Below are 15,434 nucleotides of genomic sequence, written 5' to 3'. Positions count from 1 at the left end.
GGCTAAAACTGGTGTTCCTTCTCCTATTCCAAGCACTTGGTTGTCACATTCTAGACATTTCTAAGCAATGGAATTACATCATTCAATTTTTTTTACAGAAAACAGCTGTGACATCCAATATTCATGACCTGTAAGTTTTCCTTATCAAGTTATTCAGCTGTTCTTTCAGTCCATGTGAGTTGCAGTGAAATGAAACTGTGCAAAAGACCAAATATTTTATTCAATAGTTAGATTAATGTCCATATTGTTCCAAAGCAACAGAAAGAAAACAAAACCTACAAAAATCTTGGTCTTATCACTGCTTCAGTGGACTGGAATCCCTTTATTCATCCCACACACAAAATCAGTACACTATTTTTTTGCATATTTCACATTGCTACTTATTAGCATTTGATGTGCACAGCTGTATGTGCTATGTGTGAATAATTCTTACAGAACTTCAGAGACAGAAAGAAAGGAGCAGAAAATTCAGAGGTTTTTAAGACGGAGCACAGATACTTTTGAAGATCCATGCCAGCTCTCATAATCAGCTACCTCAAATTTAGCCTACCTTTCATCTTTTTCACTGGTTTTGTTTGGATTGTTTTGGTTTTTTCAGTAAAGGATGAGTACATTTGGATAAAAGGAGTTGATAATTTAGAGAAATATTTAGATAATAGATATTTAGATGGTCCTGAACTTATCAAAGGAAGTTAAACAAAATCCATTACTCTCCATAGTGCAGAAGGACATTTCTCATGCTAAAATTTTATCATGCTGGGTACATTATATTTCCAGGATGTTGCTAAATTGATGTCTGCACCTCTTGCAGAAAACTGATTTTGTAACAACTCTTCCCACAAAATGTAAGTGCTCATTTTGATTTAAACAAATTGGGAACTGTAAGCAAAGCAATGAGAGAACCACGCTGCTGCAGAGAGAGAGCTTGCCTTAGGGGCTGCCTGGGAGGGTGAGGGGGGATAACAGCAGTGGCCTCAGGATGGGATGAACAGCCATAGCTTGCTCTTAGCGCTGATTTCACTGCCAGTTTATTCTGGACATTGTTCAAGCCCCGTTGTGTCTGTATGGTCTGCACTATGTCAAGTGTGGTACACTGCAGTGGGTGTGCTGTGCAAAAAACTTCAAAACAGTAGGCAAAACCTACTAAAATATTAAGTTACCCAGCGACCCATGCAAACCTGAAGAAGCTTTCATTTTGTATCCAAGCAGGAAGGTCTGGGGTTGCAGGTATCTCCATCTTCAGGGACACCCTTAATTTAAACACTGTCTCCTGCTAGTGGTATTACCAGGCTGGTATTTTTCTGACATAGAGAAACAGCAGAAATTCACTGTAGATATTGAATGTTTCAAGGTAGCAAATACATATATGTACATAAATGCACACATGTTTCTCTGAGGGCTCTATGTCATCTTTACCACTACAAGATGAAGCACTTTATTTTGCAAGTATGCTAAAATTGACATTAGTAAAGACAATTTTTTCAGATAAATATTTTTTAAAAACTTACCAATCACTATTGGTAATGCTCCAAAGTTCTGTGCATGTGATAGCAAATTTTCCCATCCTTTCCTACTTCTTTTCTCCCTCCTCAGCAGCACTGGGCAGCTCCAGCAGCTCCTGCAGCACTAGATGGTGCTGCAACACAGCTGCTGCAGAACCTGCTGCCCCTGATGTCTGCTGGACCTGAAATGTCTCACTGCTTATTTTAATATGAAGTTACTAAACACTATTGCCCAAGGCCTCTGGGTTTTCATGGTTTTTCATGTTGTTTCGTTGGTTTTTATTTTGTTTTAACAGAAGTTCTAGCTTTCTAGGACCCTATGCTTTGTGTGATTTTCTTGTCCATGCTGTAAGAACAGAAATAAGGAACAAGAAGAAAATTGACATACATAATAAATGCAATTAATTACACACCAAGTAATTTTTTAAGCTTATCACTTACCTACTTTATCATACACAATGAACCAAGAAGACAAATAGCAAATATCTTCCTACAATAATATGACACAAAATGTGTACCTTATGAAAGTAATTTTTCTAATAGAAATAGGAGATAAATTAGTTACAGAAGTAACTAAACAAAGCACAACATTATAAATATGTTATTTACATGTTAAAAAGTAATTTAAATGTGTTATTAAACTCCAGATTTCTGTACTTTCATACAGTTCAACAGCTTCCCAGAAGTATAAAGTTCCCTATGTGTGTATTTGTAAAACTATATTTAAATGTCCATTCGTTTTCTGGCTTTCTTTAAATTACTAAATGTAAATATTTTGACTTAATGTATTTCTTTTTAATTTATTACTATTATTGTTGGGGTTTTGTTATTTTTATTATTGCTGTTATTATTATTATTGTTGCTGTTCTTATTATTTCTGTTTGGTTGGCCCTGATAAGCAGACTTCCATGTGCTGGGTAATTTGCTCACTGGAACTGGTTGTACAAGAGAGCAAAGTCCATTTGCTGGGAACAGTCTGATGAAGTGAGGCCTTCAAAGAAGACTTGAAGCATCTAATAATTGCTGTTTAATGGAGAATTCTTAGGAATTCTTGTAGCTGTTTATAGTTCCTTCTCATTTGCAGTATTTCACTACCAAAATTAAATCACCTCCCTTCCATAAACGCTAAAAGCTGTATTTCCTTTTCAAGGGCAAATTATTCAATCATCAAGGCAACAAAATCATTAGTCATTCAATTGGAACAACTGAATCTTCATCTTTCATAGGGGAACAAACAAAACTAAGCATAAAACCTCCAATAAGATCGGCAAGGTCAGATTCTAGTAATGCAGGACTGTGTCAACACAAAGCCAGGTGCTGACTACCTGGATGAGGCAGGAACATACCATGACCACACTCAAAACTCTTTGAAATAAAAGCAAGCCCTGCACCCTAATAATCTATGCATTCATTGATTTGAGCATACTAGAAAATGTAGTAAACACTTTAAACTGATTTTTTTTTTCACTCCTTTATGGTCATAGACATTACACAAGGCCAGATTTCAAAACAAAACTGCTCTACACAGAAGTGAGATCCATGTGTAGTACTGTCATCTACTTCCCTCCTTAATTTTTAATGCAGTAAGCCTTCTTAAACATGTGCTCTGTCAGACTGCTGCTGTCTCCCCAGAACATGCTCTGGTCCAGGTTAAGGAAGGAAGCAGGGATTTTTGAAGCACCAATTCAGCATGGCAGCAGATGACTCAGCATCGTGCTTCAGCAAAGGACAAACAGGGAGAAGAAAATTAACAAGGACAGGAATCAGATGGGAGTTTTGGAGGACAAAAACTTTGAGAGAGAACCTGAAAACAGCTGAAAGGAAAATAAAACAGGAGAGAGAGGCTGGAAAATAAATCTAGCAACCAGCAGCTAGAATATGATTTGCAACCTAACAAATAAAAGTCACAAGCCAATCTGCACCTGAATCTGACATGTATTTTTCGTGAATAAAGAAAAATGCATTTTTCAGATGTTTTGTAAGACATCCATATAACACGGGTTTTTCCTTGGTAATTTTCAAGCAACCTCTTTAATAACTTACAGGTGTGGCTCTTTCATTCTGATTTGCTCTCTCCTGTATCAGAAAACACAGTAGAAAAGAAAATCCATCTAACAACTGAGAATGGATCAAAATTCACAAATCATACCCAAATACTGTAACTACAAACCTGAGTACAGTAATTTAAATTGCAGCACAGGTCACCATGAAGTCTTTGCTGCTTAAATGCTTAGTTTGGTGATTTAGCTATTCATTAGCTTAAAAAAAAAGGAAGATAAAACCAACATTGAGAGATACTATAAACATTTCATTCTACTTAGGATCAAAACTGAATCTTTAACAGATTTGAGACTGGGAAGTTATTCTTGCAGATCTCAGCTGAAAATCAAAAGCATATAACTTAAATTGTAAGGTGGTTTAAAAAAAAATATTCATCACTTCTTATTCTATCTGAAGATTGAAAGTAATACAGCATGCAGTATTTTGCGAGGTTTTTGAAAGCAAATAATCCTATTTGTAACCAGAAATGCAATGTTCCTTTGGAGAAAAGAGTGACTCCTTTCCCATGTATTCTTCAATTTACATTTGTTTTAATTCCTCATACTGAACTGCTGGTCTAGATTCCTAAATAAGGTGGATACTTAAAGTACTCTCCGAAGAGAAGGTTATATTTGTAATAATACATATGAGTTTACCCATTTTACTGTGCAAAATTTGGTATTTTAATCCAATGTATCAACATTATCTATTTCAAGTTAAGATTCTAGTCCTGTGTGAAAAAGGGATCCTGTACCTGGTAACAGATAAACAAATGTGTAGTAAACTGTTTTGTCTCCAGTTAAACAGTTAAACCAAGCATCTGAACTATTAGCAAGTCCCCATAAATACTGCATGAAAGAAGTGCAGATGACCTGAGCAAAGAAAACACAGGCTAGCTACAGTGGTGCCATGTCTGTACAAATCCTACAGTACTGCCCGTGGAAATAGCCCTCGTCCCTTCGTTTTATTATAAGCCTTACAGTATTTGATAATATTATTAAATGTCCAGATGGTAAAATTCATTTATGGCCTAAAAATCCTAGATTTAATTAAAAGGATTTCTTGCTTTCTTCCTCAAAATACCTGTGGAAGAGCAAGCAAGAATGTTCAGTTCAGTATCTTAGCTCTGTGATGTTCGAGCACAGCTGGCTAATGATTCTGCAGACTTCCATTTGATGATTTTGTCTGCTTGGCTGCTGGACAGTGCTGAGATGTAGAAAGAGATGTCAGCCATACCTTTCATACAAGCCAATTATGTGGCATATATGTGGCACTTTGCTCATCCCACACAGCTTAATAGTCTTAAAATACAATTCTATTTCTTTATTTTGTGGGGTCTTTTGGATAGTTTACTGTACCCAAAAGTACAAACACTTGGGAGCATTTAAAATAAAACATTTCTCCTTGACTACAATTTCTTTCTCCCAAAGGGTACTGACCAGGAGATTTTATTCTGTCAGTGTATAAACAGACACAGAGTAACTCCTCAATATCTACGGAGCACATATCTATGAAGTGTCTATGAACTGCAAACACAGAGGTCTTACACACATTAATGGTGCACTACAATGAAAAGTAGTGCAGTTTCTCTAATATGATAGGGCAGGTAATTCAGAAGAATTTTTGATAAAAAACAGAAATGCATGAGGAATAAGTGCATATGCAAACGCTGAGGTAGCAGTGGCACTGTATTTCTCTTATGGTACTGCAAAAATACACATACAAATACACTTACACATACATATGCCCATATATGTATGTCAGTTATAAAAATAACATATTTCATAATTTCAGATCACAATCACACTGGAAATGCACATATAAAATCATCTTTTCCCTATACATTATCAGATAAACTATGATTAAATCTACAGAACCTATTATGAAGAAACTTGCTTTCTTGCCTGTGGAATATCTGCATTACTTTTTATCAGAAGCAAATGTATTCATCTCTACACAAAGAGATGAAAGGCCACACCAAAGGAGAAGACTATCTTGAAGCTTGCATCAAGTCCCTTTTGAAGTAAGGAACCAGAGTGAAGGGCATGTATGGCTCCAGAGCCAGCTGAGGAGAATAAAAGAACATAGCTCAGACATTTATGTGATGCCTTTTCTCAGCTAACACAGATTAGGAAAAGGAAGTACACTGCTCAGTGGGAAAGGAAAAATGCAATGTACTACTAGTAGATTTTATATTCTGTGAAAACTTATAAATGTCCTGTCAGAACTTTGGATTGCTGTACTAGTAGCACTGTAATGCAGCGCTGCTTTATGCCTTTTGAATTACATGCGTTTTCCAAAAACAAGTGGAAACACGTCCACAAAAAAGAAGTGCTCCATCTTTTGAAATGCAAGGGTTAGAATCATAACTGACTACATGAAAACTGCTGTCTTTCTCCAGGGAATCATTTACAGGGAGAAACTGGCAGGTATTAGCTCTCCTTTTGCCTTCTCCACAAGAAAATACATAGAACCTGTTTGTTTTGCTGACTTATAAAGCAATCACATCAATCCACAGCAGGGTTTCTAATAGTTAGCTATAGAGAAAGGGATTTAATTCCGAGGAGTATTTCACATAATGCAAGAGGCAAATATCCAAGGATGTTTAAAAATCACCAACTTTCAGAACCTGTTCTTACTAAAACGCAGCTTTGTTATTTAATTGAGATATTCAAGTTGCATTTTTGGCATTCAAGTAGCAATCATCCTATAAACTGAAATTTCTTCTGTCAACTCTCCATAACAAAAGCTCATGAGGAAATTTTAAACATAGTGTAACAAACTAAAAAATAAAAATTTCTTACATTTTGTGCAGTTTTCTGTGCCTGACTGTGACTGTTCCCTTATGCCATATTTGAGTTTTTGGATATCTGTTGTAAGTGACATGTGACTATAAACTGAAAAAGTAACGAACCCAGCCCCTGTAATGGCCAATAATAAATACATCCATAAAGACTACTGAAATACACAAAGCAAGAAAACGTCTGTGAACATCATTGTTCACAATGCAGATCAGAAATAGGTGACTGTTATAATACACAATATTACTCTACCTTCCAACATAGAGATTCGCGCAAATCATCAAGAAAAAAATCCCCACTAGGATTTATGTGGCATTGCTTTTGTGTGTCTGCTTTTGCTTACACACACATCCATATCTGCATAGATATCCATAAAAAAAATATTGCAACGGTCACAGCTATCATAACAAATTCTTATCACTTACTTTTGAATATAGATAATTATATACTGTCAGTGACCTCTCATTTTTAAATTTGATAGTACTAAATCTTACTCACACCATTGAAATAGTATTAATTTATGGTTTTCCAGGAAATCTGAACATCAGTATGTGTTATAATCTTTACATACACAAATACTAAACAACAAAAATACATTCTCTCAGCAAATGATTTTGTTAATTATTTTCCCAATGGCTTGACATACAAAATTTTTTCATCATAATAAAATTTATATTACAGCATTTTATCCAGTAAATATTTCTATTTTAATCAGACTAAGATATAGGCTAGAGGAGACTGTAATAGGTAACATCTGTGCTGGAATCTGATAGTCACTTTAACATTTCTCCAGAGACCATTGGTAGAGCATATTACCTCATTTTCTACAGCCTGTATTAACATATTTTAATGTAGGAGCAATATGGAGAGAGGAGAGGAAGAAATAATAATTGTATTGATTCAAAGTGCACTTAGGTGCATTCATGTCTTGGTGACATCTAAACCAGAAATTTTGAAGTATATGTTTCAAAAGTGTAACTATCCAAATAAAAATGAGATTTTGCAGAGTTTTTATTTTAGAACTAGAAGAAATTGCGAGTGGCAGAAGACCCATTTTTCTCCTCCTCACAGGCAAATGTTCACCTTTTTCTTCCAAGTCTCCTGACTGCTGAACAATCTAAATGTCTATTTTAGGACAACCTTAACACCTCCACAGCATTGCAGATGCTGCTGCACTCATATCTACAAAATCCCTGAATTACACATCCCCCTTCTCTGTTCAAATATGTCACTGAGAACTAATGAATGCATCTCTATCCTTGGAAAATATATCACAGGTTGCAGAATTTTTGCTCAGTGTGTTGTTAGGTGTTTGCTTTGTAGAAACTGAAGGTGATTAAAGGAGCTATTCATATTGTCCCTTGCTTTAAGAGAAGGGCTTAGATACTCCACACGTTATTCGAAATTCCTTTCCAAAGGCCATGTATATGGACCTCAAGTGAGTCGATCAGGTAACATATGCATTTTCTTACCTCTCTTTTTTTTTTTTAATCTGTTTTGCCCAAGCCTGGATGGAATATCCAGTGCTGATGTTCTACCCCTCCAAACCCTTCATCACTAATTCCAACAATTTTTATTGGTCACCTTTCCTACCTCTTCAGAAAGAAAGTCCAAGCTTAAAAGGGTCCAGAATGCTGTCTGCAACATTTTTTAATTATTCATTTATGCTGATAAATTATGCAAGCCAGATCTTCCATTATCTCTGGGGCTACCAGTTAAGGCTTCTCCAGCTTTTAGCTATTTTTATTCCCTTGGTACATAGATAACAGCACACTGACCAAACAGTACTCACTGCTCTACTCAGAAACAGATAGGAACCTCTTATTGTTTCTCAATTTTTTCTACTTTTCATTAGCTTCCAATTTTTTGAGCCTCTTATTTTATTCTAACCAGCAGCTTTCTATCTTAATTTGATCAAGCTTTCTTAAGAAGGCAACTGAATCTCCAGTAAAATACAACTAAATATCTAATGTATCTAAATATGTCTAAATACCACAAGAACACCTCTGTTGCTCCTTTCAGTGAAAGTATTCCACTGCCCAATATTTTGTATTTCTGAGCTCAGACTGCCATAAATCCTGACAAGTAACTTTGCACCTAATTTCTAAACTAAATTAGTACCAAGAAAATTGGCTTGATAATCACTTTCCTCCTTGGAGGCACTGACCTGTAGGCAAGCGAACAGCCCAGGATTGCCCTCTGCACAGAATTAGCCTCTGTTTATGTTTGATAAAACATAGCAAGGGATTTGGACAGGTTTTGAGGGATATGGGGAAAGTGATTTTTCTTCTCTTAGGCAGAAGAGAAGTTAGCCTAAGAGCTACAAAACCCAGATGATTTTTACCAGTGTGCTGTTATTGTAATAGAGCACATTAAGATGTGGTAAACAAGTCCCATCTTTTTCCATAAAAATTTGCCAGAATTGCCAGACAGGTTGAAAGGTTTCTAAGCAATCCGATTGTTTGACCAGATAACATTTGAGAAACACAAATTTATTTCTGCTATTCCTTGACTTTTTTCAAAGTCAATGAGTATGCTCAAGCCACAGGGGAAAGCTGAAAATTTAAACAATGTAGGCCTACTAAACTAGTCAGAAAATTTCAAAAAGCTAATTAAAGAGGAGAAAGGTATCTACTGTACCCTGGGTTCCACATTTTTTCAAAATGCTCATAATGTAATGGAGAAAGGAATAACCTGTATCTAACTGCAGGTATTCCACTCTAATATGCTTTAATCTCTTTAAGATCTTGTTTCGATAATTTCTCACACTGTCCTCTAAGCGAGGATTTAAGTTCAAGAAAAAAGAGCAACTAAAAGGTCTTTGTCCCTCAAAAAAGAAGAAACAGAGTTAGTGAAAGGATAATGGTTACAGGATGTTTGATCTCTATTCAAAGTTCATGAAAATCTTCTGGTAGGAGTCAAGAGGAAAGATGAGAGGTTCAGTCAAAAGATGTTTGCGACCGACCCAGGCATCTGGAAAAAGATGACTGGAGTCTCTCTACTTGGAAAGAGAGACAACAGCAGTGTCTGCAAAAAAGACACTATCATAGCATAAACTGTGTTTGTTTCTATGCCAATATATGATATATGGTTCAGATATTAAAGTCACACAGCAGGGGGGAAGCGCTTTACTCTGCAATAGGTTATAAAACTAACAGACATCTCAGATACAGAGTATTACACTAGATTATCCCAAATTACTTTTCTATATTTGCTTGTAGCAAAACCATATTTTTTTAATCCACTTTTACAATATTTGCAATTGGTAACAGCTACACTGAATGTGTTAGAGTGATGTAGAAGTATCATAGAGCAGCTTGAGTTAAGAGTGATGCCAGATGAATGATTAAAATAGGGCATTCTGGAATCTGAAGAGTTACAGTTCATCCAACTATCTATCTGAAGCACTCATGTGAAGCTGAGCTTTCCAGGAAATTTCTCAAGGGACAATATAAGAAAAACCTCCCACTCATGCTATGTGTCTAGTTCTGAGAAAGGGCATTGCAAAAGTGAGACAAACAAGTATTTTCAAAGGATCAGTGGTGGCTAGTAAAGCCCTAAGTCATGTAGCATGAAAAGAGACTAGCAGGAAACACCAAAATCCCTAGAGAACAAGCCACAATAAAGAAGCATTGCTTTTGATTACAGAAAGAGCAGAAGCACAGGCAGATCTGCAACTGAGATATTGAGAAAATTTTCACAAGAGAAAGAGAGATGATCTGTGTGCTGAGAAATTTTTCCAAGGAACAATGCAAAGAGTCTGCTGTGGCCTGGATCCCCAAACCAGTCTTATCACCACAAGCCAACTGACAGCCAGAGGAAAGAAATCAACTCTAAGCATCCAACACAAATACAAAGATTCATGAAAATGGAATCAGGCATCTCCTGGCTGAGGAAAACAAACTATGAGAAAATGAAAAATTGTTTGTCTTACTTCTACATGTGCATTTTGAAAATTATATTCAGAAACCATTATGTTATAGACTTTTATCCAGCATCTGTATAATTTTTTTTCTCATTATGATTTGGACAAAGGACCAGAACAAAGATTTCTTAAATTTGCAGATGAAAACAATGAGTGTGCTTGGAGGAGATACTTGTGGAATGAGATAAAAGAAAAAAGTTTAATAATGGACAAAAGTAAAATCCTACATGTAAAATTTCATGGATAAGAGAGAGATGAAAAAAACATATTGTGGGAAAGGAGATTGGGAGTTGCAGTGAATTACAAACTGAACTTGAGTCAACCATCTCCTGCTGTTTTGGAAAGCAAGAAAATACTAAATTGGTATGTATTGTTTGAGAGTTATGCGAAACACTTTTTCCAGTCTACTCAGCAATGTCAAGCTTCACACTGAGCCCACTGTCAAGCCTGGGCACAACAGTTCCAGAAGGACACACATCACTGGGAAGTAGCCCCTCAGGAATATTATCAAAGGACAGAAGAAAAACAATATCTGTATGAAGCTGTAGTTGGGTTTTTTGTTTTGTTTGGGGTTTTTTTTTGTTTTGTCTTTTGCTTAGTTTTTGTTATATAGTAGATAAACTATTCAAAATGTATCTAAAGTCTATATAAAACAATTTCACAACACTTGTTTCTACAGTCATAATTCTTTTTGTCTGTATACAATTTTACAGGTCGGCAGGTTACAGAAGTTCTGTATTCCTAATGTGTTTGTTAAAACTTTGCTTCATTTGTTTACATAGCTAAAACCCTTAGGACAGTATTTTATGAACTCCCATTGACTCTTGTGACTTCACAAATAAACTCTAAAAAGAAGAAAAACCATGAGGAATGCTATTCATTCACTGACTTCCACTTACAAATAAAATGTATTAGTGGACTCATGAGGGTGAGCTGTACATACAGAATGTTCTCATTTCATAAGCAGGCACAAATCAGCTCTGCTTGTGCTCTGAACCAGCCCAAAGCTGTGTGCAAACACCACCCACAAGCTCCACAGAGCTCCAGTTTCAGCTCAATGCTGCGCTAATACAGCCACAAGCAATTCCAGATCAGAACTAGCACCAAGCCCAGCAAGACTTCTCATGTTTGCCTGCAGAAGTCTTTTCACAATATCTGCTAAAAACTTACTGCACATTGCGGATTAGTCCTTTCTTCTTGTCAAAAGCTGGCAATGTCTATCCTAAATTTTTTAGAAAAATGGTGGAACCATTAATAAATCAAGATCAGCTCTCTATTTGGTTAGGACTGATTACAGCACATCACTCTGGTTAGCGCTAGTGTACAGTGTTGTATTTTAAGACAGCTTACAGCTACAGTCCTAAAATAAACACAAATAAAATACCATTGCACTGAGTGTGAAGGAAGACTGTGTTCACATAAACAGGCTTCAGAATGCAACCCTGCAGACAGCTCACTCTGAAGAGATAACATTTGTGCTATTTTTGGAGACTGCCACCTTCAAAAGCATGCTTCATCTGCTGCAGCAAAGCAGGCCATGCAAATGAACATACACTTATGGTCTCAGGCACTAATTATTTGAATTTTGCCTTGAATTTCAAATGAGCGGCCCCATTTACTGGAATGTTAGTAATTTTATCGGAATTTTATTTGGGAGTTTTAGGTACAGAAGCCCATTAAAATCAGTGGGAATATTTCTGGGCATTTGTGAGATGTCCAGTCACGTTACTGATAATGTTTTATTGCTTGCTTTTGGAGTATGAACATGTTCATGAATATGGTTATGACTGCTGAATTAAGTGATGAGCAAATAACATTGCAAAAAATCTGATCATTGAGTGGTTTCTATTATCTCCCTTAAAAGGATTTATTCACTTTTTAACACAGGCTGTCAGACAGGCTTCAGCAGTTAGAAAAAGCCCTTTTGTTGATTTTACTAACAGCAGAGTTGAATGAGACACCTTCACTGAGAAGCCAGTGCTGTAAAATCCATCATACCTTCAGCTGTACCAGATGCACATCCACGTGCTTGCTGTCCGAGTCCTGCTGCACAGAGTAGGTCAGGTCCCGGACCCTTTCAGACGTCATCCGAAGCCAGGTCTCAATTTCTGGCAAGTGGAGAACAATCTTCCAGTCAGCCCCGGTGTGCAGAGGAGGGGGCTTTTCATACTGCTGGCCAGAGTCAAGGTCCTTCATGACATCCCCTTCCCCTTCTTGTTCCACTGTAGGAGTCATGTTTATGAGCATGGGAGAGGCATCGGATGGCATCGGATCCAGTTCTTGTGTCCTCATGGGAGAAACTGCTACATCCATGGCTAACGTGTCAAAGCCTAAACCATACTTTTTTCAAAAATAGCTGCAAAGATAGAAAGAAAACACACCGCTGTTTTGAGACCAAATTCAGCAACAAAATGCTCAAAGACAAGGAGTAAATGATAATGTCTGAGATGTATTGCACGTCTAAATAAATTCTTCACCCTAAAAATCTATACTGAAGTTCAAGACCAAATAGATTTTTTCAAAATAACTTTGTTGTTTTGAACATGATCCTTGTATGCGAAAAGTAACGAATACTGCATTTCTCGCATTGTAATTTCTCATATAATTTCCAATTACTTTGGAAAGTGCAGTTTTCATTAATGAAAAGTATGTTCTGATTTTTTACAACTGCAACATAAATAAATGAACATTGACAAAGTCTGCAGAACTTTACTGAACTCCACAAGTTAATACAAGACTGGTATTCGTAAACTAGTACATATTGGAACATATTCCTTGGCCTGAAATTTAAGACTAAACACAGAATATTTCAAGATTTAAATAAAATTACTCTACTGTCCACTCGACTGTTGACCATGTTAAACAAAAAATTTGCACGCAAACTTGAAGTGATTATTGAGGACACTTGGGTGATTTATTGATTTTCCTTTTGAATTTTAAATTCTAATAGTTTTGTTAGATTAAGAACTGTTGCAATAAGCAACAACTATAACAAAACACAGATATAATAATCCCAAGGTCAAAACATGTACCTAAAATTAAAACATCATTTTACAAAGTGGCTTTATGAAAGCCCAAATGCTGTACCACCAATACACACTTATGAGATCTACTGGACAAAGTAAGTAAAACATTTTACTTTGTACCTCTTCCTCTGTATGTGCTAGTTGCTTGTGTACTACCCACGAAGAAGGCTGCCATAAACCCTATGCATGAAAAAAAAAAACAAAAACCAAAAACCACAAACAAATGAAAAAATAACACCAAACAACTTGACTTACTTAACATAAAATCTAGAAGACTGTAGAAAAAACAGACTTTTCCATATTAAATTAACACTGTGACTACTGAGTTATATTCCTCAAGATTTCATGTGGAGTCTCAGCATTCAGAGACTACTCCTGTAGGCAGTGAGAGTACCAAAGAAGTATCCAGTCTCAATTTCACTTGTCATAGCCAGGAAGGACAAAAAGATTATATTTTGTGTTAATTTGATTTTATTTTCTACCCTGCCACTACTTAGTAAATCAGTGTTTGCACAGCTATCACACTCACAAATCAGTATGTTAAAGTTATATTAAATATTAACACAAAATATAAATTTGGCACTTCAGAACAAAATTTTCTATCAGTACAATCAAGCAAAGCAAATGAAAGAAGAATCCAAATATTCTCAGTGCCTGCTGTACAATTTCCAACTCTTAGCTCAAATTTTGAAAAAAATATGAATTGTGTTAAACAAAAAGCTCTACAGCAAAGCTAGGTGAAAATAACATTTCAGGGTGCTGAGTATTTTCTAGTTCATCTGCTTACATTACCTATTTTTCAGCTCAAACTCTGTTGCCATAAGTACTCAACATAAATTGCTAGAAAAAAAATCAGTGTAATAACATTTTTGTTTAAGACATTGCTGATCATAGCCGCAGTTCTAAAGCATAGAATTCACCTAACAGCTGAAACTATCTCAACATTTTAAACATATTCTTCACATTCTTTCCTCCTGAAAGTGAAATTTTGCTGAGACACAGGTGGTCCTTATTTCTGCATGTTTACTGTTAAGCATGCCTACCAGAGAAACAGCTGTGAATCACTAAATGATACCAAAGAACAGGAAGAGCAGTGCTTGCTTCCTAGTTTTTTCACACCAAAAAAAAAAAAAAAAAAAAAAAAAACCCTGGCACTCTTGCAGAGTTTTTCATTATGACTCAGCTCTAGAGAGGACATTAAAGCAATTAGCAAACAGAAATGAAAACATGCTCCTGCAGAAGCAAACAAAAGCCGGTCCATGCTGCATGCAGAGCCACTTGCAGCCTTCATGCACTGAGTGGGCAATTAGCAGCCATCAGGAACCTGCTGACCTGCGGTTTGGTACGATGTGCTTGGCTCTGTGAGAGTGGCTCTCCAGCACTACCGCTCATGCCTCCTTAATCCTAGCAGCTCTTACAGCCAAGTCCTTTGCATTCTTTCCTTTCTGCCAGATCACAAGTTGCAACACTTCAAAATTAAGAATATGTGAAGAAATTTTGAAATAAGTAATTCTTTACATCTTCTTAAAAAAAAAAAATCTACGAAAGTAATAAAATACACTGTGGATATTAATTAGCAAGGTCTGTGAAAGCTTTAAAAAGCTCACAAAGATTGGATTCAATGACTGAATCCCAACACTAGGACACAGATTTCTTTAAATTGATTCTTGGCAGAATGAAAAGGCATCATCGGACAGCTGAAGGGCTCTCCAAGAGCAGTGACCGCAGGAACGCGGCCCCGCCGAGCCCCGAAGGCAGCGGAGAAAGCGAAAGCCGCGCGGCCCCGCCGCCCGCAGCCGCCCCGCCCCGGATACGGACGGAAAACGGGAAAATACCCCCGCAGAGATGCTTTTGCAAAATTCTAACCCTGGAGTACAAATAGCAAACAGCCTGCAGCAACAGCCAATCTCATGGACATAATTGTTTCATGCAATTCAGGAGTTATAAAACTTGGCGAAACGCTCTTGATCAGAAGTGGGTTCTGCTAGAAAAAAGGGTTAAGAAGGGATGATCGAGTTAAACAATACTCTGGAGTCATATATTGATACTTTAAGTGACTGAGTTAAATGCTAGTCTTAAATTTGGTTATATTTCTGGAGTATATTTTTTTTCCAGATTTTGTGACAGGTACAAATAGTGA

General features: G+C 36.5%; 1 protein-coding gene across 6 annotated transcripts in view; it reads right to left on the bottom strand.

Moving 5' to 3' along the window:
• AKAP6 (A-kinase anchoring protein 6) overlaps window positions 1–15,025 on the bottom strand; it is a 210,651-nt gene extending 195,626 nt beyond the window's left edge. For 5 of the 6 annotated variants that reach the window (XM_041421063.1, XM_041421416.1, XM_041421326.1 and 2 more), the window contains exons 1-3: window positions 14,627–15,025; window positions 13,415–13,474; window positions 12,267–12,624 (exon numbers count right to left, since the gene is read on the bottom strand). In XM_041421063.1, the coding sequence (XP_041276997.1) occupies window positions 12,267–12,581 (315 nt within the window). In that variant the 5' untranslated portion in view covers window positions 12,582–12,624; window positions 13,415–13,474; window positions 14,627–15,025. The remainder of the gene's footprint in view (window positions 1–12,266; window positions 12,625–13,414; window positions 13,475–14,626) is intronic. The other variant, XM_041421153.1, reaches the window with a different exon arrangement.
• Window positions 15,026–15,434: the final 409 nt, after the last annotated feature.

The sequence above is a fragment of the Onychostruthus taczanowskii genome, unplaced genomic scaffold (genome assembly GCF_017590055.1).
Source record: "Onychostruthus taczanowskii isolate IOZ18803 unplaced genomic scaffold, ASM1759005v1 scaffold1, whole genome shotgun sequence".
Lineage (NCBI taxonomy): Eukaryota > Metazoa > Chordata > Aves > Passeriformes > Passeridae > Onychostruthus > Onychostruthus taczanowskii.
This window is presented reverse-complemented; position numbering and strand designations above follow the sequence as displayed.